Raw genomic sequence first — 26,213 nt, 5'->3', positions numbered from 1 at the left:
GTTTTGAGTTATCAATACAATGAACCCGGATCGGTCTGAATTGTAGCTGTCCTACTCATGGTAATTCTATATTCAGAATCTATGCACTGGATTATGCCTTCTGGTTGGTCATGCCTGGGTATGTACATATTAGAAAACATGTAATTTGACTATAAATTCCTTTCATTTTTCCTTTTTATTAAAATTAGAGTATTTTATTGTACTTTTGGAATTATATATAGGTAGGTTCCATTAACTATGACTTTCATTTCAGGATAGGAAAGGACAAGATATAAAAAGGATTACAATAGGTTTGAGAATGACTAGTGAGAGATGGAGATATATAAATTGAATTGAATACAAAGGAATCCATGAAAGCACTTCAGAGAGGTAAAAAGTAAAGGGGAGAACCAGGAAGAGAGATTATTGGCCATGAGAGATCTGGGAAAGCTCATGGAGGAGAGATTATTGACCATGGGAGATCTGGGAAGACTCACGGAGGAAGAATGAAATGAGCGGGTGCTGATTGATATCCTTCATTAGAATAACTCCAGAAATGTGGGGCTTAGTACCCACCTTGGAACCTGTCTCCAGTGAGGCCCAGTCATTCTGGCACGGCTTTGTTATCAATTTCTTTTCCATGCTCTTCCTGTATCTTCCCGACAAAGGCCTTTGTTCTGGGAGGCTCCAATGGGCAGAGTATGATGAATCCGATGAATCCCTAACCTCTGTGGTGTCTCTTCTGGAATCTGAAAACTGTGGTCTCTGTAATACTTTCTGGTTAATCTTCTCTTCTTTAGGCTAAACCTCTCTACTTCCTCCAACTGTTTCTCATATAATTCGGTTTCATATTTCCTCACCATCTGGATCATTTTCCTCTGAACATGCTGCAATTTGTCAATGGCCCTTTAAAAGTGTGATGCCTAGAACCCAATGTGGCTTCCAGAGTTGAAACATGTAACTGTATTTCCTAATATTTCCAAAAGGCAAAAATGTTATCCCTTTGCACAGGCAGTGAGATCAGGACAGAGGAGGGGGGTGGGGACGGTCTGTCTTAATAATCCCTGTATTGCCAGTATTGAAAAATTTCGTTTTTGTTTGAGCAAGTTCTATATGATTTTTTAATACTTGCAAGTAGACTTCTGATCTCAAAGAGGGTTTTTCCCCCTTTGTTCATTTTTGTTGTGAGGATTAAATGAAAAAATGTAGGTCTGCCTAACAAATACTAACAATTACTTTTATTTGCTGATAGCATCCATCTACTAGCATCCTATGGTCATTTCCCATCTGAAGACATTTTTCTCTTAACAGACTGTGCCCTGCCCATGTCCCAAGTGATCTAACCAAGACTGGCGGGAACACCACCCTTTCCAGGGGCTTGGTCTATAAAATGGAATTAGTATTTCTGCCTTAAGCTTGAATCTGGTATGTATCTGGAAAACCTCTGCATTCCTGCGTGTCTAGTAAACCTCAGCTTTAGCCCCAAAATGCAAAATTCCATCAAGGCTCCTGATTTTTCATCCCATTTTGGTCTGAGACCGAAATCCTGCAGCAACTTGACTGGCTATTGTGAACATGTTGTCTACACAGGCTAAAACAGTACCAGTTTATCTCATTCTAGATGCTAGGGGCCCCCAAAACCACAGCAATACCACCCACTGGTTTGAACTTAATGGAAACTATAGCAGACCTCTGCATAAGGAAGTCACTCTGACATGAATACTAGCTTGCTATCCTCCTTGAATGCAATGACTTCAAGAAGTGGGAGACAGGTTAGCCATGGAAGTCTAAGTACTTTATGTTATACTTGCCAGCTGCCCAAGTTTCAACGTGCCTTTACAGCTGAACAGACCAGTTCCAAGGTAAACTAAATGACAGCAGGCATATTTGTCTGTTTTGTTAGCTGATGTATCCCTCACCCTTAGAATAGTGCCAAACACATAAGAGGTGCTCAGCAAACATTAGTGGAATTAACTAATAAAATGATCTGGTATGCTAGACATCTGTTTTTGTTTTTCTCAGTATTCCTTTCGTCTGAGAATCGCTTCTTTCCCATTCCATGTTATTCTGGTGGAGCTGTCAGTCATGAAACAGAACAAGCTAACAAATGGTGCCATGAGTCTAGGGGCTCATGGAGATACAAGTCCCTAATTTCTAGATTCCCTACAGTAAGCATGTATCTGTAGTGCTTCCTACTTCTAGAGAATTTGAGGCATACAATCAGGAGCGTTGATGAATGTGGGTGGTACATGCTGCAGGGAGATTTATTCAGAGGCTCAACTTTATGTGAACATTTATCACAAAATCCAAGCCAACAGGAAAAAATATACCTCTAGTGAGAATAAGCTTATGTTTCTATTACTGACTTTCATAACTAATCAAATACAAGTATCAGAAATTAAATTATTCAAATAAATGTAAGATGAAACTTTTTCAAATTTCTATTAGGTGAAATACAAGTTTTATAAGGTTAGGTTTAGTATGATAATACTATTTAGAAAAATAGGTTTTTCAGAAAAAATTTAATCTGTAGAATAAAAAGACCCTATATATTGGATTTAAATGATCCAGTAAGTGGGTGACAGGAGAGCTATGGTTGTATAAGGATTTTTTAAAAATTGTGGTAAAGTATATATAAAATTTACCCTCTTTAACCACTTTCTACATGTACGATTCCGTGATGGTAAGCACATTTACAAGGTTGTGTAAATATCACCACTATCCATTTCCAGAACATTTTTATGATTACAAACAGATACCATGTATCCCTTAACCAATAATTTCCCATTTCCCCCCTTCTTCAGCCCCTAGTAACGTCTATTCTGCTTTCCATCTCTGCGAATCTGTCTATTCTGGCTACCTCAAATAAGTGGACTCAGACAATATTTGTCCTTTTGTGCTGGCTTATTTCATTTACCATGATGTTTTCAGGGTTCATCCATGTTGTGGCATGTATCAGAATTGCATTTTTTATGGCTAATATTCCATTGTGTATATATACTGCATTTTGTTTCTCCACATCTGTTGATGGACACTTGTTTCTACCTTTTGACTGTTGTGAATAATGCTGCTATAAATACTGGTGTACAAGTATCTGTTTGAGTCTCTGCTTTCAGTTCTTTTGAGTATATGCCTAGGAGTAAAACTGCTGGGTCATATGGTAATTTTTTTATTTTTATATTTATAAAATATTATATATTTTATGTATAATCATGTTGTATTTAAAATGACTTCTAAGACAAAAAATTATTAATTTAGGAACTATATATTGTGAAAATTTTTACTCTTTACTCTCTATTTCACTTATCATTATTAAAGATGGAGCGATTACTATAGTAAGTAGAGCAGAGAATATATCATTTCCTTGTAGTGAAGGAAGGAGGAATTTCCAAGCAACACAAAGAAGTCACAATAATTGTGCTGTGCTGAAATGGATTTTGACCAGTCACCAGGGTTTTGACAAACACAAAATACAGTCTTTAGAAAACTCAAAGCTCCATTCAGAAATAGAGTAAGAATAAATCCCATTATTTGATCATACAGTTGTAGTCTCTGTATGCAAAATAATTGATTAGTATTCATCAAAAGTGTAACAGTCATGAAAGATAAGGCAAGACTGAGGAATTGTCACAAGTTGGAGGAGACTAAGGAGATCTGACAACTAAATATAATGTGGATTCTGGATTGCATGTGGAACAGAAAATGAACGATAGTGGAAAGACTGGTAAAACCTGAATATAGCCTGTAATTTAGTTAATAGTATTATACTAGCATTAATATCTTGGCTTTGATAACTGTACCTATGATTGTATAATATGTTAACATTAGTGGGAGCTGAGTAAAAAGCACACAAGAATTCTCTACTATTTTTGCAACTTTTGTGTAAGTTTAACATGATTTCAAAATAAAAAGCTAAAAGGAATTATAGTTTCTAGACTTTAATAGGCTTTTGAAATTTTTAACCCAAATAATTAGAGACAGCAATGATAAATTTGGGGTTTTAAGTATGATCCATGAATGAGCCTCCAACATTCACAGAGGAAAAAAATTAGACTTTTTATAGTTAGTGGCTCTAATAAACAATTCTCTCATGTCCCCTCATTGTCATACTGGTCCTGTGTTTCTTTCTCCTAGATTCATCCTCCCAAACCTTTCAACTTTATCTTATGGAACAAACTTTACGTAAGAAAGCTCCTCCTAACATTTATAGCTTCTCAAATAATTTTCCTCTTCAACTATTGCCAAATCAATGTTTACAGCCCAGATTGCTCTCTGAGTTCTGACAGTACATCCAGTGGACATCCCTACTTCCAAACGTAGCTGAAGTTTGATTCATTTGCCCAAGTCAGAAACATAGGACTCAGCCTAGACTTGTCCTCGACCACCTCCACTCTCTGCTCCCAAGTATCTTAGTCTGTATTGTAGTAAAAAATCCAGTATATTCCACTCACTAAAGTATAAAGCTGAAATTCAGCCATCTTTATCATTGATATAGACACAATGAAGTTGTCTATCAATGATAAAGATAAAACCTCACTTTGGCCTAAATGGCAAAAGAGATTGTAGAAATTGATTACAGGTGAATTCAGGAAATTTTTGATGGTGGTGAAAATGCCCTTTATATTTTGTATTAAAAGAGAAAGAAGCTATAAGCTATTGTATACTGATATTTCTATCAGCCATGTGCCTACTCATTTGTGTATTCTGGATTTAGAAAACACCACAAAAATGAATTAGTTCCTTTTGCCATTCCTAAATTCTACAAAGAAAAGATAGTTCTTGACTGGAAGAGGAAAAAAAAAAGCCAGAATATCATTCTATATTTAGTAAAAGGTTCTAAAGATTTGGAAGATAAAATTCCAATTCTAACAGAGCATAGCAGAAATAAGAACAAGCAAAGTTCTTCATTATATAAATAAAGATATTGAATAAAGTCAGAAGAAATCATCCTGACCATATATTGAGAATACTGTGTGCTGACCTGGCCTTGCTATAATCAGAAAGTCAACTCAAAAAAAGAATGATATATAGGAAGGCATCTAGATTAGCCTAGAAACTTGAAGATCCCAATTACTTCCTGCTATGGACTGAATGTCTGTGACCTCCCAAAATTCATACTTGAAATCCTAACCTCCAAGGTGATGATATTAGGAGATGGGCTTTTGGGAGATGATTAGGTCATAAGGGTGAGACCCTCATGGAACAGGATTAGTGTCTTATAAAAGAGACCCTAGAATGTTCCCCCATCCCTTCTATCATGTAAGAGTACAGTGAGAAGACCACTGTCTATGAACCAGAGAATGGACTCTCACCAGATACCAAATGGGATGACTCCTTAACCTTGGACTTCCCAGCCTCCAGGACTGTGAGAAATAAATTTTTATTGTTAGTAAGCACTCAGTTTATGGTACTGTGTTATAGCAGCCTACAGAGACTTCCATATAGAACAGGATTAAGATTCATTATTCTTTATTACTGGAATCTAAAAACTATATGTGACTAAGTGTTTTAATCTGTATTTTTAATGACTTACAGTGATGAAAAGTTGATATGGTTTGGCTGTGTCCCCACCCAAATCTCATCTTGGAATTGTAGCTCCCATAATTCCCATGTGTTGTGGGAGGGACCCAGTGGGAGATAACTGAATCAAGGGGGTGGTTTCCCCCATACTGTTCTTGCAGTTAAGTCTCATGAGATCTGATGATTTTATAAGGGGTTTCCCTTTGGCTTGACTCTTTCTCTCTTGTCTGCTGCCATATAAAACGTGCCTTTTGCCTTCTACCATGATTGAGAGGCCTCCCCAGCTGCATGCAACTGTGAGTCCATTAAACCTCTTTTTCTTTATAAATTACCCAGTCTCAGGTATGTCTGTATTGGCAGCGTGAAAACGGACTAATACAAAAGTAAAACTCAAAACATTTAACCAAATTTAGTTTAATTCTCATTTTGTCATATGAACTTCTACTGAATATGATTTGGATCTTTTGGTGGATGTCACAGTAACCTGAAATCCCTAGGTTAGGGAAATAATACTATCCAACTAGGTCAGAAGTAGACTCGGAACTAAACTCACACAAACTATTTTACAGTTGTTTTGTCTTATTAGGGTGAGCTACTGTGCTACTGTAGTGGAGTCCAGTAAGATTTTGCTGCTCATTAAGTAATAACTCATTCTCCACATCTGCTACTGAGAAACACAAATGCCAGATTTGGTAGTCACAAAAGCTGTGTATCTCAAATCAGGCAGTTTAGTCATATACCCTATCACCATATGTGGGTTTCTTCTTGAGAACATCTTTGCTCCATGGTCAACGGGGCCTGTTCCAGGAGCCCTGCTTTGATAGAATTTCCTAGTATGTCATGTTAGAATCAGTGAATCAGAGACTCTTGAAGCTAGAAAGAAACTGTAAGTTCAAAACCGATATCACAGGAAAAGTATAATCTGATGAGATACTATTCAAGTCTTTCTTGTATTTGTCCTGTTGAAACAATGAAAATCAGGCTAGGCACGGTGGCTCATGCCTGTAATCCCAGAACTTTGGGAGGCCGACAAGGGTGAATCACCTGAGGTTGGGAGTTCGAGACCAGCCTAGCCAACATGGTGAAACACCTTTTCTATTAATAATACAAAAAAACTTATCTGGGTATGGTGGCAGGCACCTATAATCCCAGCTACTCAGGAGGCTGAGGCAGGAGAATTGCTTGAACCTGTGGGGTGGAGGTTGCAGTGAGCCGAGATTGTGCCACAGTGAGACTGTCTCAATTAAAAAGAAAGAAAGAAAGAAAGAAAAAGAAAGAAAGAAAGAAAGAAAGAAAGAAAGAAAGAAAGAAAGAAAGAAAGAAAGAAAGAAAAACAATCCAGAAGAATCTTTCCCTCTCATCACAAATGTTAGAGTTGCTATATATAATTAAATATAGAATTGTCTCATTTTTCTAGTGCAGGGTAACAAGCTGTATTTGAAATTAACCATAAGCTATTGTTTATTCACGTATCCTAGACCTCCATCTCTTTTGATGGAAATAAGTTTCCTGCTCTTGTTTTTATTTTTATTTTTTTTGAGACAGAGTCTTGCTCTGTCTCCCAGGCTGGCATGCAGTGGCGCAATCTTGGCTCACTGCAACCTCCGCCTCCTGGGTTCAAGCAATTCTCCCGCCTTAGCCTCCCGAGTAGCTGGGACTACAGGCGCCCACCACCATGCCCGGCTAATTTTTTTTGTATTTTGAGTAGAGATGGGGTTTCACCATATTGGCCAGGCTGGTCTCAAACCCCTGACCTTGTGATCCATCTGCCTGGGCCTCCTGAAGTGTTGGGATTACAGGTGTGAGCCAACGTGCCTGGCCAGTTTCCTGCTCTTTATAATAAAAATACAGCAACCAGGATATGGATATCTACAATGTTTTGACAACAACTAAAACAAAAAGCACCCCAAATCTGTACTGACTCTGCAGACAAAAGAGGTCAATTACTTCAGAGTCTCAAAATTAATTTATAGGCCTAGTGAGAAAACTAGACTAGTCTAGTAGACTAGACTCCAGCTTGGATATTTTACTGTTCTCAGGTCGCAGTGAGATCAAATGCTTCAGCATATATTTTTAGTCATGGGTTATTTTTATTTTATTAGCATTGCCTTTAAATCACTTTTTTCTTAAAAAAACAAAAAAAACACCCTTCTAGCATGTCCAAATTTATGATTCCCCACTTGAATTATGCAATTCCATTATGAAGCAATGGTCTATACTTTACCCTTTACCCAACTTTTATCATTTTGTATTTAGAATCATTCTCAGAAGTACAAATTAGCTGATTACTGAACAAGTTCTAATTACTCCCCAGAGACTGTGGGAACTTAGGGTTTCAGTACAGCATTGTTCACTGTTCGGCTGTGAAACAGACTTCCTCCTCTGGTGACTGATCTGTTATTGATTTAAGAACTGACCTAAAGGGCTATTTGTTCTGGGCCCTTTGAAGAGCGTTTGCTTTCCCTGACTTCCAGAATGATTCTGTCAGACATCCTGAAGCCTCATGCCATATTCTTTACTATGTAGTTTGTGCAGCCTGGAATAATGGGATAGTGGCTAATTAACCTGTTCTTACCTCCAAAAGAGGGCCTGTGATTTAAAACACCTCTGAAAAATCACATTGATGCTTCAGTCTGGAACCCTGAGGCAGGTCAATTCTGTTCCCAGTCCAGATCATCCTTCCTTCTTAGCGTCAGACTTGGGGCCATGGCTGGATTCTAGATTACAAACTCTTCTGAGCACAAACAGACCTCTCCATTTCCCATGGTGCCTACCTCTAGTCTCAGCTCACAGCAGTTACTCAATGCAAAATAAAAACAAATTTGTCAATAATTTTTTTAGAATTATCTTCAAAAAATTAAATTATGTGTAAACTTATAATTACAATTATTCACAAATTGATTTATAAATAATTTTTATTTGTCAATAAAAAGCTTATAAAATAACAAAATTATGGCTAAATAACTTCAAAGGATAGCTTTGACATGTAGGTTTTATGATCCCAGAGCAATGACGTCAGAAAGGCATTCTATATTAATAGTTTCTGGCTATCTTAAAAAATAAAAAATTTAAAAAATTTAAAACATTCAATGAATAGCATTTTCTTTAAGAATTAAGTGCGCATGTTGATGGAATGGCAGCAGAAAAAGACCCGAGTTCCTAAGCCTTCGTTATGATTCCTAAACCTTTGCAATCTGAAGAGAGCTCCATACAGTTTTAAACTTGCCACAGCACTCAGAAGAGGGGAGGCCTAAGTCCCCAGTCTTTGATAACAAAGAGGGCAGAACACACCTGACAGTAGGCTGGGAGCAAGTCAGGGTAATAAAGGTGAGCCAGGAAGCAGTTCAAGGGGCTTGTGAACACCATTCACCTCTCAGTGGGATCCAGGAGGGATCAGAGGGTGTTAGCTGAGGAGGAGATATTTAACCGAGAGAGATGGAGATCTGGAGGGAGCTGGGACTGGGTGCTGCTAATTTCCATCTGGTAGAGCTAGTGTGTTCCAGTTCCTTACTATTCACTTATTAATCAAAGACCTCTCCAAGCACCTGACACACTGCTAAGCTCCACAGGGATAATAATAACCCAGAAAGCTTGGTTTTTGGCTCTTAAAGTACTCACGATCTAATCTGGGGAGGGAGAAAATTCAGCAGAAGTTAAATGACTAGAGAACAATTAAATGCTAAACTCTAAGTTCAAGAAGAGTTCACAGGAGGGCAAGATCTGGATGGAGTAATGGTGCAAGACAAAAAGCCTCAGAAGAAGCCTCAAGAAAATGAAGAACCAAACTGGGGAACTAAGGTTGTTTGTGAATCAGGTGCATGTGGATGAGCCCTTCTTGAGAGGGGCAGGTTTGGAAGGATGTCCTTAAATGGTGGTCCAGCAGGACGGAGCTGAAATTCATTAGTAAATCCTCACACACCGTTTTTGGAAGCGATGGAGTCTGTGATGAAAACATCAGAGGGCCAGAAAACAAAGAAGAGAGAAGCAAATAATCTTTGGTTGTTTTCATGTCTGAAGAGGCTCACTGTGGCATGAAAATCAACACAAAAACAGTCAGAATACCATAGCATCCAAACTGGGCATTGTGTAGACATTCCGTGGTCTAAGTTTTAAAACATTTATTAACTCCTTATTAGCCTCTTGATTTCTGGAAGATAATATTTAACTTAATGACAAAAGAGGAGAAGGATCCAGGAACTTACCATGGAGGCTTCTTATGCATGAATGTTCACACAAGACTATGAAGTAGATATTGTGGTCCCTGTTCTACAGATGAGGAAAAGGAAGTTTATGGAGAATAAACAGCTCACCTAAATTTATCCAAATAGTAGAATGGCAGACCTAGATTTTAAACCCGGGTATGCATGTTGCTCAAGCCCATTTTCTCTATTCCATGTAGGCATATTCCACCTAATACCTTTCAAGAGGAGAAAAGTCTATGATGTCTCATTTGTGGTGTGGTCAGAGAACTGAACCTGGAGCTGGGAGTGAAAGAACTGGTTTTTTATCCACGCTTTGCTATTAGTTCTAAGACTTTGGACAAGGCACTCCCTTCTTTTGGTTCTATTACCTAAACTTTAAAAAGTGGGTATAGAATTAAATTGTTGGTGAGGTATCATCTGTATAAGTTTGTAATGCTAAGTGTACAAAAGGCTTCTCCATCAGAGAATGTCCATTGAATAATATGACTGCTCTAATAAAAAGAGGAAGGGGAATATGCGGACACATGCTGATTTTTATATTTGGAAACCCACCAAGATATAAATATAAATTCAGAAATCTGCCAAGATCTAAATCTGATAAATACGAACTATTCTGCCACAACAGCAATGGAAGCTCCAGGACTTTAAAGAAGAAGGTTCAGTGACAGCAGGTTTATCTCACAACTGTGTGCAGTAAGCCCACTGCCTTCATTTACATGGCATGCATTTAGTCCCCAAGAACACCTATTGGTCCTCCAAGCCACCTCTCAGCACTGCTACTGCCCACTCAGATCCTCAGAAGAAGGCTTGAAGGATGGACACAAAGACAGTCCAGTCAGGGAACCTACAAAAAATGAAACCACCAGAGGTAAGAGCCCACAGAGAGGACAGCCCAGGCAGGTAGTCACTACTTAGGGCTGCTTAATGTCCATCCTGCAGTCACCAGCCCTTGCAATTTTGCAAAAGGTTGTGTGTGTGTGTGTGTGTGTGTGTGTGTGTGTGTGTGCGCGTGTGTGGTGTGAAATACCTTGACCAAATATGTGGTCCAAATACTGACCAACTACATGAATCGGACAAGATGTGTGTGTCTGCTATGGCCCAAGGATCATCAGTTTGCTTCAGAACTGGCTGATAAAAAAGAGAAGGCAGGAGGCCCTGATGAGTGCTGGTCTTAGAAATAAAAAGGAGCTAATTGAAGCAGACAAAAGGCATTGAGAAAGACCTTGTCCAATTCACATCTGAATAAAGTCCATCAATAACCCCTTAGTTCCTACACATCTAACTCCTGCAATGCTTAACTGTTTTTAACACCTATCTGCTTCCTACAGTCAACTGCAGGAAAAGCCCTTAAAATGAAGAGTCACTGTGCTAGGAAAAAAAAAAAATACCAAAACTGGTGAAAATTGAAGTTCATTTCCCAGTAGACCTAAGGGAGACCTAGGGGAAGAATTCCTGCAGTATAATCTGATTGGGGCAGTCAGAAAGGAGTGCGGGTAAACAGGCCAACCTCTAGGGTCTTTGTGACAAAAACAGGTGGGAGAGAATGTCAAGGATAAGATGAAACAGGGGCTTCAACACGATCCCAATGGAGAGTAGATGTGTAGGTGAGAGGAAGAAAGAGAAAGAACAGTTAAAGCAAGGAAGGAGACAGAAGAGAGAGGAGAGCCACGAGCATGTATCAGGCAGGGCTATAGAAGGGCAACCACCTTCTCGAAGCCCCTTGGGATGTGTATGGGTGATAGGTGCTCCTGAAGGAAACCCTGGGGAACCCCAGAATGACTCTAACAGCCACATCGACATCATAATTCAAGTAAATATATATATTTTTGAGATCTACGATATCTAAAATCCAATGAGGCACCGGAGCTCCAAGGATCATATGTCCTGGCAGGAGGTGAGCAGCAGTAAGTGGTTTTGAATCTCAGGGAATCACTTTCCCAGCAGAGGGAGTGGCTTGGTTAAAAGCAAGTGGATCTGCCAGCTGTGATTCTTCTATTGGAGCTTCTCATTATTCCTATTTGATAGGAAGGAGAAGCTAACTCAGAGAAGCTAACTGATTAGCTTTGAGTTGCCACACCTAACTACTGACAAAGCTGAGAGTAAAGTCAAAACCTCCTGATTCGTAGGATGGTATTTTTTCTTGTGTATCACAACTGAGGTAAAATGGATGCAAACCAGAGAAAAAAGTAGCTTGGAAATTATAGGAAATCAAATGTGAAGCAAATATTCAGGATGAATTCTTAATCAAACCAATAAAGAAAATATGAGGTGGCCAGGCATGGTAGCTCAGGCCTGTAATCTCAGCACTTTGGGAGGCTGAGGCGGGCAGATCACTTGAGGTCAGGAGTTTGAGACCAGCCTGGCCAACATGGTGAAACCCCACCTCTACTGAAAATAAAAAAAATTAGCTGGGTGTAATCCTGGCTACTCAGGAGGCTGAGGCAGGAAAGAATAGCTTGAACCTGGGAGGCGGAAGTTGCAGCAAGCCGAGCTCATGCCAATGTACTCCAGCCTGGGTGACAGAGCAAGATTCTGTCTCAATTAGTAGAAAAAAAGAAAAAAGGGAAGGGAGGGAGGGAGGGAGGGAGGGAGGGTCAATATGGGGATTTCTTTTATGACCTTAAGAGTGAAAGTTTGCCTTACATAAGCTATACCTGGTTTCCACAGAGAGCAGGAAATTCACCCCCACCTTCTCCCAACCTCCAGCCCCTCCCAATTCTGTTTTTTCATAGAAGTGACCAGTGGGGAATTTTTCTCTCCTTGTGTGACTTCAGAGATGAATCATGTCTCCTTGAAAAACTGAAACAGGCAAATTGGCTTAGGAATAATTAAACAGCAACAGACCAAGTTCCCTGAATCCAGGCACTGCCTCCACTAACAAGGCTTATCTACAAAATACTGTACTGTGTAAGCAAATTATGTGAAAAATAACATCTGGAGCTTTAAGATGTGGACACAACTGATTTAAGCATGTGACACCTATCTTTAGAGAAAAGTGATTATTTAGCCCACAAAAGCAAACCTGTTTTCACAAACTGTCAGCCATAAACATATTTTTAAAATTGCTTATGTCAAAGATTTGTATAAGTGGCTTAAATGTGAATTCAGAAAGACCAAGAATGTAAAATGGTATTTTGCTAACAAATGGAATTTGCTGCCCTTTGCAATTCGACAGCTGATTCCACTGCAGGATTTCATTTTTATGGCAGAATATGGAAGTTCTGACACTGTAAACATGTGAAACTTATAAATCTGGTATGCACATTTCTTAAAAAAATTATCAGTCACAATATATTTTTTCCATAATTTGAAGGTCTTATCAGCAGGGACCTTCTTGTTATTTTTAAGCATGTATAATACCAGTTCAAGCTCTCTAACCTGTTTCTGACTGGATCTTTTACATTCCTCACCCAATAATGCTAACATAGCTTTTGCAGTAAGCCGTAATCGTATTTGAAATGTGTAAGGTGTTTACTCATTCTACGTATCCTCATTCTTGATTGTAAGGTCCTTTTGAAGAACATTTTAATAATTAATTGCCCATGTATCTTAGGGAAAATCAGTTAACCCTTTTGACTATGTGGAAAAGGCCCCACTGAAGGTGAGAAGCAGATTGGCTTACATCTGCTTTAAAATGCTGTCCTGGTATGAGTGGAATTTCAAATTGCAGGCTAACAGGTAAAAAAGCGATAACCTGGACAGGCGTGGTGGCTCACGCCTGTAATCCCAACATTTTGGGAAGCCGAGGCAGGTGGATCACCTGATGTTAGGAGTTCAAGACCAGCCTGACCAACATGGAGAAACCCTGTCTCTACTAAAAATACAAAATTAGCTGGGCATAGTGGTACATGCCTGTAATCCCAGCAATAAGCTTTCTACAGCTGATTTAACTTCGTATATGTTTTACAGTGGAAAAAGAAATCCATGATCCACGGCCGGGTGCGGTGGTTCATACCTGTAATCCCAGCACTTTGGGAGACTGAGGTGGGTGGATCACCTGAGGTCAGGAGTTCAAGACCAGCCTGGCCAACATGGTGAAACCCCGTCTATACCAAAAATACAAAAATTAGCTGGGTGTGGTGGTGGGTCCCTATAGTCCTAGCTACTCAGGGAGCTGAGGCAGGAGAATCACTTGAACCCAGGAAGTGGAGGCTGCAGTGAGCCGAGATTGAGATTGCGCCACTGCACTCCAGCCTGGGCAACAGAACAAGACTCTATCTTGGAAGGAAAAAAAAAAAAAGAAAGGAAAGAAAGAAAGGAAGAAGAAATCCATTGCCAGCAGGCTTCAATGTATTCATGCTTTAAAAGATAAAAAATTGGCTGGGTGTGATGGCTCATGCCTGTAATCCCAGCACTTTGGGAGGCTGAGGCGGGCAGATGACGAGGTCATGAGTTCAAGACCAGTCTGGCCAACACGGTGAAACCCCGTCTCTACTAAAAATACAAAAGTTAGCTGGGCGTGGTGTCACACCTCTGTAATCCCAGCTACTCGGGAGGCTGAGGCAGGAGAATCGCTTGAACTTGGGAGGCGGAGGTTGCAGTGAGCCGAGATCACACCACTGCACTCCAGCCTGGGTGACAGAGCAAGACTCAGTTACAAAAAAAGAAAAAAGAAAAGAAAAAAATTATACAAGGAGAAAAAGAAGTCACCAAATTGCAAAGTATCAAAGAGGAAATGCTAACTGAAAAGACACATTTACTCAATGACTTCTGGGCAGGGTAAACAAGGAATTATAAAGAAAGACCATGAAGGAGACGGCCTTTGATCTTTAGAGGCTATTAGAAGACACTGTCTGGGTTTTAATCTTTTTGTTTGTTTTTTCTCCCCCAAATGAAGTAAAAAACCCTAAGTGGTGGCCGGGCGCAGTGACTCACTCCTGTAATCCCAGCACTTCTCTATGAGCAACATGGAGAAACCCCGTCTCTACTAAAAATACAAAATTAGCTGGGTGTGGTGGTGCATACCTATAATCCCAGCTACTGGAGAGGCTGAGGCAGGAGAATTGCTTGAACCCGGGATGCAGAGGTCGCGGTGAGCCAAGATCGCACCATTGCGCTCCAGCCCGGGCAACAAGTGCGAAACTTCGTCTCAAGAAAAAAAAACAAAAAACAAAAAACCCACAAAACTCTAAGCGGTTCTACCACACCAAGAAATTAAAGTAAAGCAACTGCTGACGAAAATGTTTTGGAACTCGATGCTGTATAGGTATGTGGTGGTTGCACAGCATGGTGAATGTACTAAATGCCACAGAGTTGTACATTGTAAAATGGCTAATTTCATGTTACGCAAATTTCACTTCAATTAAAGAAATAAAGCAAGTGTACTCTGGTTAAGGTGAATGAGAAACTTTCGCCGTTTTCTTATGGTGCTTTGATAAAGAGAATATTTAACACTTCAGAAACATGTTATCAAAAAAAAATCCTTAGACAAATTCAGCGGTTAATTCAGAGGGAGCAAAAGTTAACCAAGGGGCAATTATGCAATGTTTTTTCCTATTCTATTTTTTCCAGCCCACCTAAAAGCTGTAAATGGTCATCGTCAGGTTTTAATAGCTTCTCTGACTTCTCCTTTCCTAATCTCTCTCCTACCCAGATTTACTCTTTCAAAATTTATTGAACTCCTACATGCCCCATGCTCTAGAATAGGTGCTAGCACTGCCAAGATGAGTAATATACCTCACCGTTCCTCAAGGAGTTCACAGTCTGTATTCAAATTTTTAAAACTTCCTATGACGCTTCCCTACTGACTCTAGTGACACAAACTCTAAAACTTTAATGATCCCACTTAACTTGGAGGGCAGTAGCCCTTCCGAGGCTCTCCCATTACATATTCAATTATCGGTGCTGTCTGTGCCCCCTTCTTTTATTTTTTCTGTAGGTCAAAGAGAAATTTTAAAGATTCTAAACAGAAACATCACTTTCTTGATTTTCAAGTGCTATACAAATAGAGCTCCTGCTTCACATGATCCTTTAAAATAAGCACTGGAAGTCTGTGAAGCTGGGACTGGTTCTAGGAATTACTCATGCATCTAAGGTCATTTCAAAGGCTTCCCTTCTCTTCACCCCACCCTCTGTTCTTACCTCGCCACCAGCACCTCCCATTACCCTCGTCTATAAGGCCATGTCTCTGGAGCTCACTGCCCATGACCACATTAGTCCCTTCTTCAAGAACAGTTTTGTTTTCCTTCTTCTTATCCTCTCACAGCTGAATTCCTTTCCATTCAACTTTCATTTTTGTTTTAACTGTGACCTCACAGCTACCCTTGGGAAAACACATTGGCTTTCACCTTGAATGGAAGAGTCCCCACCAGCCTCAGATTCAAAATGAGCCTGTGATGGGCTGGAACAGTGACAGCTCACGAGTGATGCAGGCAAAGCAAAACAAGGGAGCAAAAATCGCAGGCAAAGCCACGCTGGCTTCTGCAGACAGGAAAAACGTAATGTTTGCCAAGTGGAAAAATCATCAACATAGAAAGAAAAATCATTTTCAAGCTGCTGAGAGTCCCCCAAAATGGAGACGAATAAAAACAACTCAAAGCAATCTAACTGCTAATATGCAGCCTAATTTTGACACAGATGTTGTTCTGAACTTACTCAATGTGAAACAGAAGCTGTAACATTTAAACTAAATACCTCATTTATGGATGGAAGCAGCTACAGGTTGTCACTCAGCCAGTGTGTCAGTGGCACAGCTGGTAATTTCACCATGCAGCTGGGAAAAGCAGTTTGTCAGTCACAAGAAACCAGATATTTGGGAGGATTTTCACATCAAACCACTTCTCGCAGTGGACTCTGACCATCATCAGACTTGCTAAATGCACGTACAGTGCAGGGCCAGTCCTTCTGTATCTTTAAGGAGGCCGCCAAATTTACAGTGCGTATATGGAGAGGAGACACACAGTGGGAAGGAGTGACACTGGCATTATTTTAACGCATTATAGAGGGACTGGGCACCAGAGGAGCAGGAACTGAGGAAACCTAAACAAATGGCTCCCAGTTATGATTTCATTAATCTTGGAAAACATGAAGCAGTAGACAAGTGTGGTCTAATTGTTTCTCATTTGACTTGGCTTGGAAAACCTTCCTCTCACTTAATTCCATTGATAGATAAGCATCTTGGGACAGCTGACCTTTTCTTTGTCTAGCCAAGTTTCCTTTGAACATGTTATGAAGTTTTTTGATCACCACCAAATATAATACCAGATGAAGGTCATTATACAAAGAGAATCAAATTAACAACAGTTAAGGAGAAAAAGTTCCCGTAAGGGTTCTGGCATGTCAACAAGAAGTTAATTGCCTCTTCTTAATATTTCAAACACATGTTAATTAGTAGGCCAATAAAAATTTTATATACTATACAAACAGTGATAATCTTGGTGCCACCTAGTTTGTGGCTCACCACAGAAAACACCTAATTAAAAAAAAAAAATCACAGTATCCTACTTATGGATAATAACCCACCATCCGTGTCATCAACTTTTTTTTTTTTGAGATGGAGTCTTACACTATGCCCCAAGCTGGGGTACAGTGATCTCAGCTCACTATAACCTCTACCTCCCGGGTTCAAGTGATTCTCCTGCCTCAGCCTCCTGAGTAGCTGGGATTACAGGTGCCCACCATCAAGCTCAGCTAATTTTTGTATTTTTAGTAGTGACAGGGTTTCACCCATGTTGGCCAGCCTGGTCTCGAACTCCTGACTTCAAGTGATCTGCCCGCTTTGGCCTCCCAAAGTGCTGGAATTACAGGCATGAGCCTCCGCACCCAGCCATCAACTTTCTACTGCTATGAACTTAGACATTTCACAGCTCAAACTGGGTATGGAACATGGAAAAAAATGACTAAATAAAATAATGGCCTTCTTTCATACAACGCGTGAGTGAGTGTAGATGTAATAAGTACATCTAAATTTGTCATGGTGAATTAAACCAGCTTCAGGCAAAGAGGCAGAGTATTAGGCTGAAATGGTCCATTTCCTTTCAATTTGTTAATACAGAGAATCTGAAATTTATTTTTTACTTGATTAAAAATTAAATTAGGTTTCATTTTTGTATGCAGAGCTCTTTCCTTGAGTATTTCATCTGGTAATGGCCAGGGTGGAATGAAGCCAGTAATCAAACACTGCAGACTTTGGAAACCCTCCTGGTTTTTCAGACTCTTAATAAAGCCTGAGAAGAGCACCAGTGTAGGGAGTGGGTGTCTTTGTTTTTGTGATGACTCATTTTATCCAGTATTCATTCATTTATTTTTAAGTCATTCCTCAAATATGTGGAAGCTTTTCTAGAAAGGACCATGGAAAATGCAAAAATACTTGGCCTTTACCCTCAAGAACTTTATAGATTTTTTTCCCCCAACATAAGCAGTCCTCTTACTTTAATCATCAGCAATCTCACAAATTAACTTTTCTCTTCTTCTCATTGAAACGAACTAACTCCTCTTTAGGAGTATATTTTCAAGAGGATATGAGATCAGCCTAGTCACTGAAGATTCACACAGAGACTTCTACTTTTAGGAAAAAACGAAAGACACAACAGTGAAAAAATCTTTAGGCTTCAAGATACAAAAGAGTATCCATCTCGCCCATGGAATATTTAAAATTCATTTTAATGTGGGATCAGTGTGTACTTTAGCAGAAGAACACAGAAGAGATTACGAAGGGTTGAGATCAATAGGACTATTTAAACATGGTTTTAGAAGGGTTAACAAAGTGTCCCGTCACTCTTTTAGCAATCAACAACAGAACTATTAGAAAATCAGCAGAGACACAGAAGAACTCAACGGCATCATCCATCAACAGAATCTCATAGACAATTATATACATATTCTTTTCAAATGCCCATGGAATATTCACCAAGACAAACCACATCCAGGATCAAAAAACCTCAATATATTTTAAAATAGAGTATGTTCTCTGGCCATAGGGAAATTGAACTAGAAATCAATAACAGAAAGATAATAGGAAAAATTTCCCAACACTTGCAAATTAAACAAAACACTGTAAATAATCCATGGGTCAAAGATGAAGACTTGAAGGACATAAAAATACTTAGAAGTGAATGAAAATACAACATATCAACATTTGTAGGATGAAACTACAGCAGTTGTGAGAGGAAAATGTATAGCATTAAATGCTTGTATTAGAAAAGAAGAAATATCTTAATCAATAACCTAAGTTGCTATCCTAAGAAACTAGTTGGGCACGGTGGCTCACACCTGTAATCCCAGCATTTTGGGAGGCTGAGGCTGGGGGATGGTTTGAGCCCAGGAGTTTGAGACCAGCCTGGGCAATGTGGAGAGACCCCATCTTTAAATTTTTTTTTAATAAAATAAAGAGAATCCTGAATACTAGAACAAGCTAAAAGTACTTCAATGTAGGCTGCAGAGAGGAAGAACTATTTCTGATTTAAATAGGGTCTCTATTTTCAACTGAATTAATCTGTATTTCGAGTCTACCTGTTGTTTCTTTACTCCATTTTCCCTGAAGCTAAAGTATAAGCTTCCTGAGGAGCTGTTTTATTCATCCCTTTTAGTACCTGCTGCATCAAAGATATTTTTTAAAATACTAGATAACTTTTTAATTGAGCAAGTTAGCTAATATTGGCAAAATCTAATACATGTCTAAAGAAAATTGGAGTTACAGAACATCTTGGTTACTTAGGTCTCTCTGGCATGGGCAATTTCGTGGATGTTCTTAAAGTGAACATGAAGACTTGAACTTCTTGATCTGCATGACTTTCCTGGAATTTTTCTAGGTCAAGTGAATAGCAAGCCATTTTCACAGATCACCTTAGGCCACTTACGGATAGAGCTGTGTTTACTCTTAAACCTCGAGTGCACGGTATAAATCCAGTCACAGAGCAGGGTCCTAGTCAGGTTTCATCATTAGGTTTTAGGAATTCAGTCACATCTTCAGGCTCTACTTCTAATTCTAGCTCTGTTGCTACTTCCATCACCTCTGCAATTACTTCTTCCACTTGAGTCTTGAACCTCTCAAAGCCATGCAGGAGGGCTGGAATATACTTCTCCCAAACTCCTGTTTATGGACATCTTCCCATAAATCAAGAATGTTCTTAATGGCATCTAGAATGGTGAATCTTTTCCAGAAGGTTTTCAATTGACTTTGTCCAGATCCATCCGAGGAATAACTATCTATGGCAGCTATGGCCTTACAAATGTTTTCTTAAATAATAAAACTTGCAAGTTAAAATTATGCCTTGATTTCTGGGCTGCAGAATAGATGCTGTGTTAGCAGGCATAAAGATATTAATCTCCTTGTATATCTCCATCAGAGCTCTTGGGTAATTAGGCACATTGTCAATGAGCAGCATATTTTGTATTTTTTAAAAATAAAAACATCCAGCCCAATATATCAAGAGCAGTAATATTTTGGAAGGAAGCTTTGTCTCTTGAGTAGCAGGTCTCAACAGTGCGTTTAAAATATTCAGCAAACCATGCTGTAAACAGATGTGCTGTCACCTAGGCTTTGTTGTTGCACTTATAGAGCACAGGCAGAATAGATTTAGCATAATTCTTAAGGGCCTGAGAATTTTCAGAATGGTACATGAGCACTGGCTTCAACTTAAAGTCAACAGCTACATGAGCCCCTAACAAGAGAGTCAGCTTGTCCCTTGAAGCTTTGAAGCCAGGTATTGACTTCTCCTCTCTAGCCATGAGAGTCCTGAATGACATTGTCGAATATAAGGCAGTTCTGTCTATATGGAAAATATGTTGATTAGTGTAGTCACCTTAATCAGTTATCTTAACTAGATCTTCTGTATAAATTGCTGCAGCTTCTACATCAGTACCTGCTGCTTCACCTTGCACTTTCATGCTATGGAGATGGCTTCTCTCCTTAAGCCTCAACCAACCTTTGCTACCTTCAAACTTTTCTTCTGCAGCTTCCTCACCTCTCTCAGTCTTTACAGAATTAAAGAAAATTAGGACTTTGTCCTGAATTAGGTTTTGGCTTAAGGGAATGTGGCTGGTTTGATATTCTATCCAGAGTGCTCAAACTTTCTCCATATCAGCAATGAGGCTATGTCATGTACTTATCATAAAACCAGTGTGTTCAGTGCCATAGCACTTTTTTTTTTTTTTGGAGACGGAGTCTCACTCTATCGTCCAGGCTGGAGTGCAGTGGCGACATCTCCGCTCACTACAAGTGCTGCCTCCTGGGTTCATGCCATTCTCCTGCCTCAGGCTCCCGAGTAGCTGGGACTACAGGTGCCCACCACCACGCCCAGCTAATTTTTTGTATTTTTAGTAGAGACGGGGTTTCACCATGTTAGCCAGGATGGTCTCGATCTCCCGACCTCGTGATCCCTCTGCCTCGGCCTCACAAAGTGCTGGGATTACAGGCATGCACCTGGTCTGGAGTAGCACTTTTAATTTCCTTCAAGAACTTTTCCTTTGCATTCACAACTTGGCTAAGTGCCTGTTGCAAATGCCTTCCTCACTAAGCTTAATCATTTCTAGCTTGTGATTTCAAATGTGAAACATGAGAAATACTACCTTTCACTTGAACACTGAGAGGCCATTGCAGGGTTATTAATTGGCCTAATTTCAATATTGTTGTGTCTCATAGACAGGGAAGCTCAAGGAATGCATGTGTGTGTGTGTGTGTGTGAGAGAGAGAGAGAGAGAGAGACAGAGAGAGAGAGAACAGCAGGCTGTTGGAGCAGTCAGAACACACACATTTATTAAGTTCACTGTCTTACGTAAGCACGATTCACAGTGTCCCCAAACAATTACAACAGTAACATCAAAGATTACTGGTCACAGGCCAGGCACAGTGGCTCATGCCTGTAATCCCAGCACACCGGGAGGCCGACACGGGCAGATTACTTGAGGTCAGGAGTTCAAGACCAGCCTGGAAAACATGGTGAAACCCCATCTCTCTTAAAAATACAAAAATTAGCAAGGCATGGTGGCACGCACTTGTAGTCCCAGCCACTCAGGAGGCTGAGGCAGGAGAAAGAGTGCTTTGTGATAAAAGTCACAAAAAATCCAAGGATGATATCTTACTCTATTTCAGGTGCTATAATGAGATACCATGAACTGGGTGGCTTATAAAGAACTGATATTTATTTCTTACAGTTCTGGAGCCTGGGAAGTCCAAGATCAAGGCACCAGCCAGTTCAGGGTCTTGTATACGACCTGGCACAGTGATAAATGGTAGCTGTTTAAGAAAACAGTATGTCCTGTTACTAATGAAAGATCTACAGGGAGTTACTTTCCCTATCCTTAGTGATGGTCTTACTTACCAAATCTGGCTTCACCTGGTGAATGAGGGGAAAGGAGAGCCACATGGAGTGCAAGGTGGTGAAAACGGTGGAGGGCCAGGACTGCCGAACCTCCCGGCTTCTTGGAATTTGGTGAATGTAGTATTTGGTATACTAGAAGGAAACAGAAGGAATCCAAATCAACTGATTCACTGATACCAAAGTTAAACATGGTAACAGTTAACAGCTGTAGAAATAGAAATGCTTTCTTGTTTATTTTAAATTTTCATTCTAACCACTTTTAAATTAGAGTTGTAATGCCTATCTCATGCTTTATATAACACATCAGATGGGATCACATGTGACAAAAAAGTTCCTATGATTCAAAAACTGTTAAAATCAGTTTGAACAATAAGTTGGGGGAAGTTTGTATAAACTACATTTCAGGCAAAGAATTTAACCTGCTGATATACAAAGAGTTCTTACCAGTCAATATATAAGACAAGTAACCTAGTATTAAGACGGGTAAAGATGGACAGATAACTCAAAACAGAAGAAATACAAATAATGATAAACATGTAAAAAGATGGCCAACAAGCTGGGGACAACAGAAAACTAGTCATTTTCACTTACCTGATTGGCAATGACAGTGGATAACCAGTGTTGTTGAGAGTATAGGGAAATAGACATTTACATTCCCTGGTTAAATACCTGGGTACAACTTTTTGGGAGGGCAATCTGGAAATATCTATCAGAACTTGAAATGTGCCTCCCTTTGATCCAGCATTTCTGCTTCTGGAAATATATGCCACAGATTACCCCACCGTATCATTGTTTGTATCTGTGGAAACTGAAACTAGACCAAATATTCTCCAGTAGGAAATGGAGAAGTGCATACAGTAAAATATATGGAGATATGTTAACAAATGACATACAACTATATGAATTCATATGGAAGATATCCCAAGACACATTAAGTGAATCATGCAAGTTGGAAGACAGCAGGTTTAATATAATCCAGCATCAATTAACAAAATACTCACGTGCATACATACACACATTAGTATTTGTTAGTTTGTTTTTCTTGAGACAAGGTCTCACTCTGTTGCTCAGGCTGGAGTGCTTGGTGCAATCACAGCTCACTGCAGCCTTGACCTCCCTGGGCTCAGGGTGATCCTCCCATCTCAGACTCCCAAGTAGCTATAACCACAGGCATATGCCACCACACCCAGATCTTCCCATCTCAGCCTCCAGTAGCTGTGACCACAGGTGTGGGCCACCATGTCCAGCTAATTTTTTTGTATAGACAGGTTCTCGCCATCTTGCCCAGTCTGGTCTTGAACTTCTGGGCTCAGGTAATCTATCCACCTTGGCCTCCCAAAGTGCTAGGATTACAGGGTTGAGTCACCATACCCGGCCTGTGCATTAGTATTTGCATTTAAAAAAATCTGGAACTGGGCTGGGCACAGTGGCTCACACCTGTAATGCGAGCACTCTGGGAGACCCAGGCAGGTGGATCATCTGAGGTCAGGAGTTCGAGACCAGCCTGGCCAACATGGTGAAATCCATTTTCTACAAAAAATACAAAAATTAGTCGGGTGCCTGTAGTCTCAGCTATTTGGGAGGCTGAGGTAGGAGAATCGCTTGAACCTTGGAGGCGGAGTTTGCAATGAGCAGAGATCAGGCCACTGCACCCCAGCCTGGGCGACAGAGCAATAGTCTGCCTCAAAAAAAAGAAGGAGGAAAAAAATCTGGAACAGGAACTACATGCCACAAATTATAGAGAGGATGATATTATAGGATATTTTCATTTTTCAGGTCAGAATATCTTTGAATATGTTTGAAATTTGCAACATGAAAGTGATATTTTCTTTTCTTTTTTTTTTTTTTTTTTGAGACAGAGTCTCGCTCTGTCACCCAGGCTGGAGTGCAGTGGCCGGATCTCAGCTCACTGCAAGCTCTGCCTTCCGGATTTACGCCATTCTCCTGTCTCAGCCTCCCGAGTAGCTGGGACTACAGGCGCCCGCCACCTCGCCCGGCCAGTTTTTCGTATTTTTTTTTTAGTAGAGACGGGGTTTCACCGTGTTAGCCAGGATGGTCTCGACCTCCTGACCTCGTGATCCGCCCATCTCGGCCTCCCAAAGTGCTGGGATTACAGGCTTGAGCCACCGCGCCTGGCCGTCATATTTTCATAATTAAGAGAAACTAACATATTTTCCTTAAATCAAAGTTCCAGGTATATTGGTTACCTATTTCTGTGTAACAGATTACCTCCAAACTTAGCAGCTTAAAACAACAAGTATATTCTATTTCTCACAGTTTCTGTGGGTCAGGAACCCAAGAGTGGCTTAGTTGGGTTATTCTGGCTTGCAGTGACTCATGAACTTGAAATCAAGTGGGTGGCTGGGGTTGCAGTCATCTGAAGGCTTGACTGGGGCAGGAGAATCCACTTCCAAGGTGGCTCACTCATATGGCTGGCCATTTAGTGCTGATTGTTGGGTGGTGTCCTTAGTCCTTTGCCAAATGGATCTTTCCATAGGGCTCCTTAATTAAGTCTTCTCATTACACAACAGCTAGCCTCTTAAAAGTAAGTGCTCCAAGAGAAGGCAAGGCAGAAATTGTAATGTCTTTTATGACCTGACCTCAGAAGTCACATTTTGATATTTCTGATATTTCTGACATTTTGATATTAGTTATACAGGTCAACTCTATTTGATATGGAGGGGGCTATACTGGAATGTGAAAACCAGGAAGTGAGACTCATCAAGGGCTTTCTTGGAGCCTGGCTACCACACAGTTCAGTCAGAAAGTAAAGAACAGAATATTTAATACATTCTTCCTCTCCCTTTGACCTTGAGAAACAATATGTTCCTTGAGAATAGAAAAGTCTTTTTCTAAACCAGTAAGAGCATATAACTACTTTCTTGCACTCACAAAAAAGTGTGAAATTGTGTTTGGAGGCTTCTATTATGTTTCAAGAGAACACCAGTGCAGTTCTTATGGACTCAGCACAAAGTGAATGGAAATGTGTGACCACTCTGCTTCTTCATATGATGGCAAAGAATATTTTCTCATCTCTCCATGGTATACCAGTGTAGAATGGGAGATCTGGGCTCAATATGTATCCACTATTTTTATTTATTTATCAATCTTTTATCAAATCAATGTTTTGTTTTCCTTCCAAAAGCTAAGGTACTAAATATTGAACTAGAAACTAATACTGAGTAGTTCCCAAACTATAAACCACTCAGAAGCAATAGGAAATTAAGGTTTATGCTCATCTAATTTATGGAGATTATTAATTAAAAACAAGTAATAGGCCAAGGCAGTATTGTAGAGTCAAAATCCCTTCTCAGACAACTTTTGGGTCAGAAGTGTTTGGATAGTTAATATGGTTTATATACCACATATTATAGAATAGCCTCTTTTGAAGTTTGGGAAAGAAAGAAAACATTAGTATTTCTGCAACAATACCTGAATATTCACACTAAATAGGATAAATAAAGACTATAAGCTTCATGCTGATTCAAATCAGGTTTTGCCGTTAAATAAGCTTGTGAAAAACTGGATTTTTTTTCCCCCAGTTATCAGAGCTCTTTAGGATTTCAGACTAAGAGACTGTGGACCTATACTACAAACTACATTTGAATCCAGTAAGATGCCACGTCATTGTTATTATTGTGATAAAAATAATTCAGGAGAATTCCATCATAGAAGTTTTTTTTGGCTGTTACTTCCACCAAATTGTGTGGCCTAATCTCAATATCTATAATATTTTATTTAAAAAAGCATGGGTGCTTATCATGTTCCTTTAATTTTTTTAAGGCTATGAGCATACAACTTTACAAAGCAGCAGCAATGAACAGCATTTCTGGATTATATCCAGACAGTGTCACCGGGACCGGAAGGGTGATCAGTTTGATTCTGGCTCCCCTGATTACATCTTGGCTCCAAGGATGTAAACATCCAGGCCTGGTAGAGCCTCTGCAAGAGCGTCTGGGGCTGGAGATAGCTTTCCTAGACCTGGACACGAAAGAAAGTCTACATCTCATCCCTGGCAGCAGCCTGAAGCAGCTAAGAAAATGGGTCTCAGTTCATTTTCAGAAGAATAGAAACTAGTACAAGCATGTTCTGGGATGGGAACTGAAGGACCTCCAAGATATAAAATAGAAAATCAGGCCTGAGGGTAAGGCAACAAGACCAATAACTAAAGTTTGATGACCTCTCTTTTGACTTGTAGACGTACCATACAAGGAACCAACCTCTTAGTCTCCAGACAGAAGTTTAGCTGGGA

General features: G+C 39.8%; 1 protein-coding gene and 1 long non-coding RNA gene across 5 annotated transcripts in view; one reads left to right on the top strand and one right to left on the bottom strand.

Annotated features, from left to right (window-relative positions):
* Positions 1-26,213, bottom strand: part of LOC105485430 (ALG14 UDP-N-acetylglucosaminyltransferase subunit) — a 103,039-nt gene that overhangs the window by 33,245 nt on the left and 43,581 nt on the right. For all 4 annotated transcript variants that reach the window (XM_011747787.2, XM_011747788.3, XM_071076006.1 and 1 more), the window contains one exon: positions 21,962-22,093. In XM_011747787.2, coding sequence (XP_011746089.2) covers positions 21,962-22,093 — 132 coding nt within the window. The remainder of the gene's footprint in view (positions 1-21,961; positions 22,094-26,213) is intronic.
* On the top strand, positions 6-25,873 carry LOC139357694 (uncharacterized). The gene is made up of 3 exons (XR_011611294.1): positions 6-118; positions 1,291-1,404; positions 25,745-25,873. It is a non-coding gene; the product is annotated as an uncharacterized lncRNA (long non-coding RNA).

This window comes from Macaca nemestrina, chromosome 1 (assembly GCF_043159975.1).
Source record: "Macaca nemestrina isolate mMacNem1 chromosome 1, mMacNem.hap1, whole genome shotgun sequence".
In the NCBI taxonomy this organism is placed as follows: Eukaryota; Metazoa; Chordata; class Mammalia; order Primates; family Cercopithecidae; genus Macaca; species Macaca nemestrina.
Note: the sequence above shows the minus strand (reverse complement) of the source record. Positions and strands in the feature narration are given on the sequence as shown.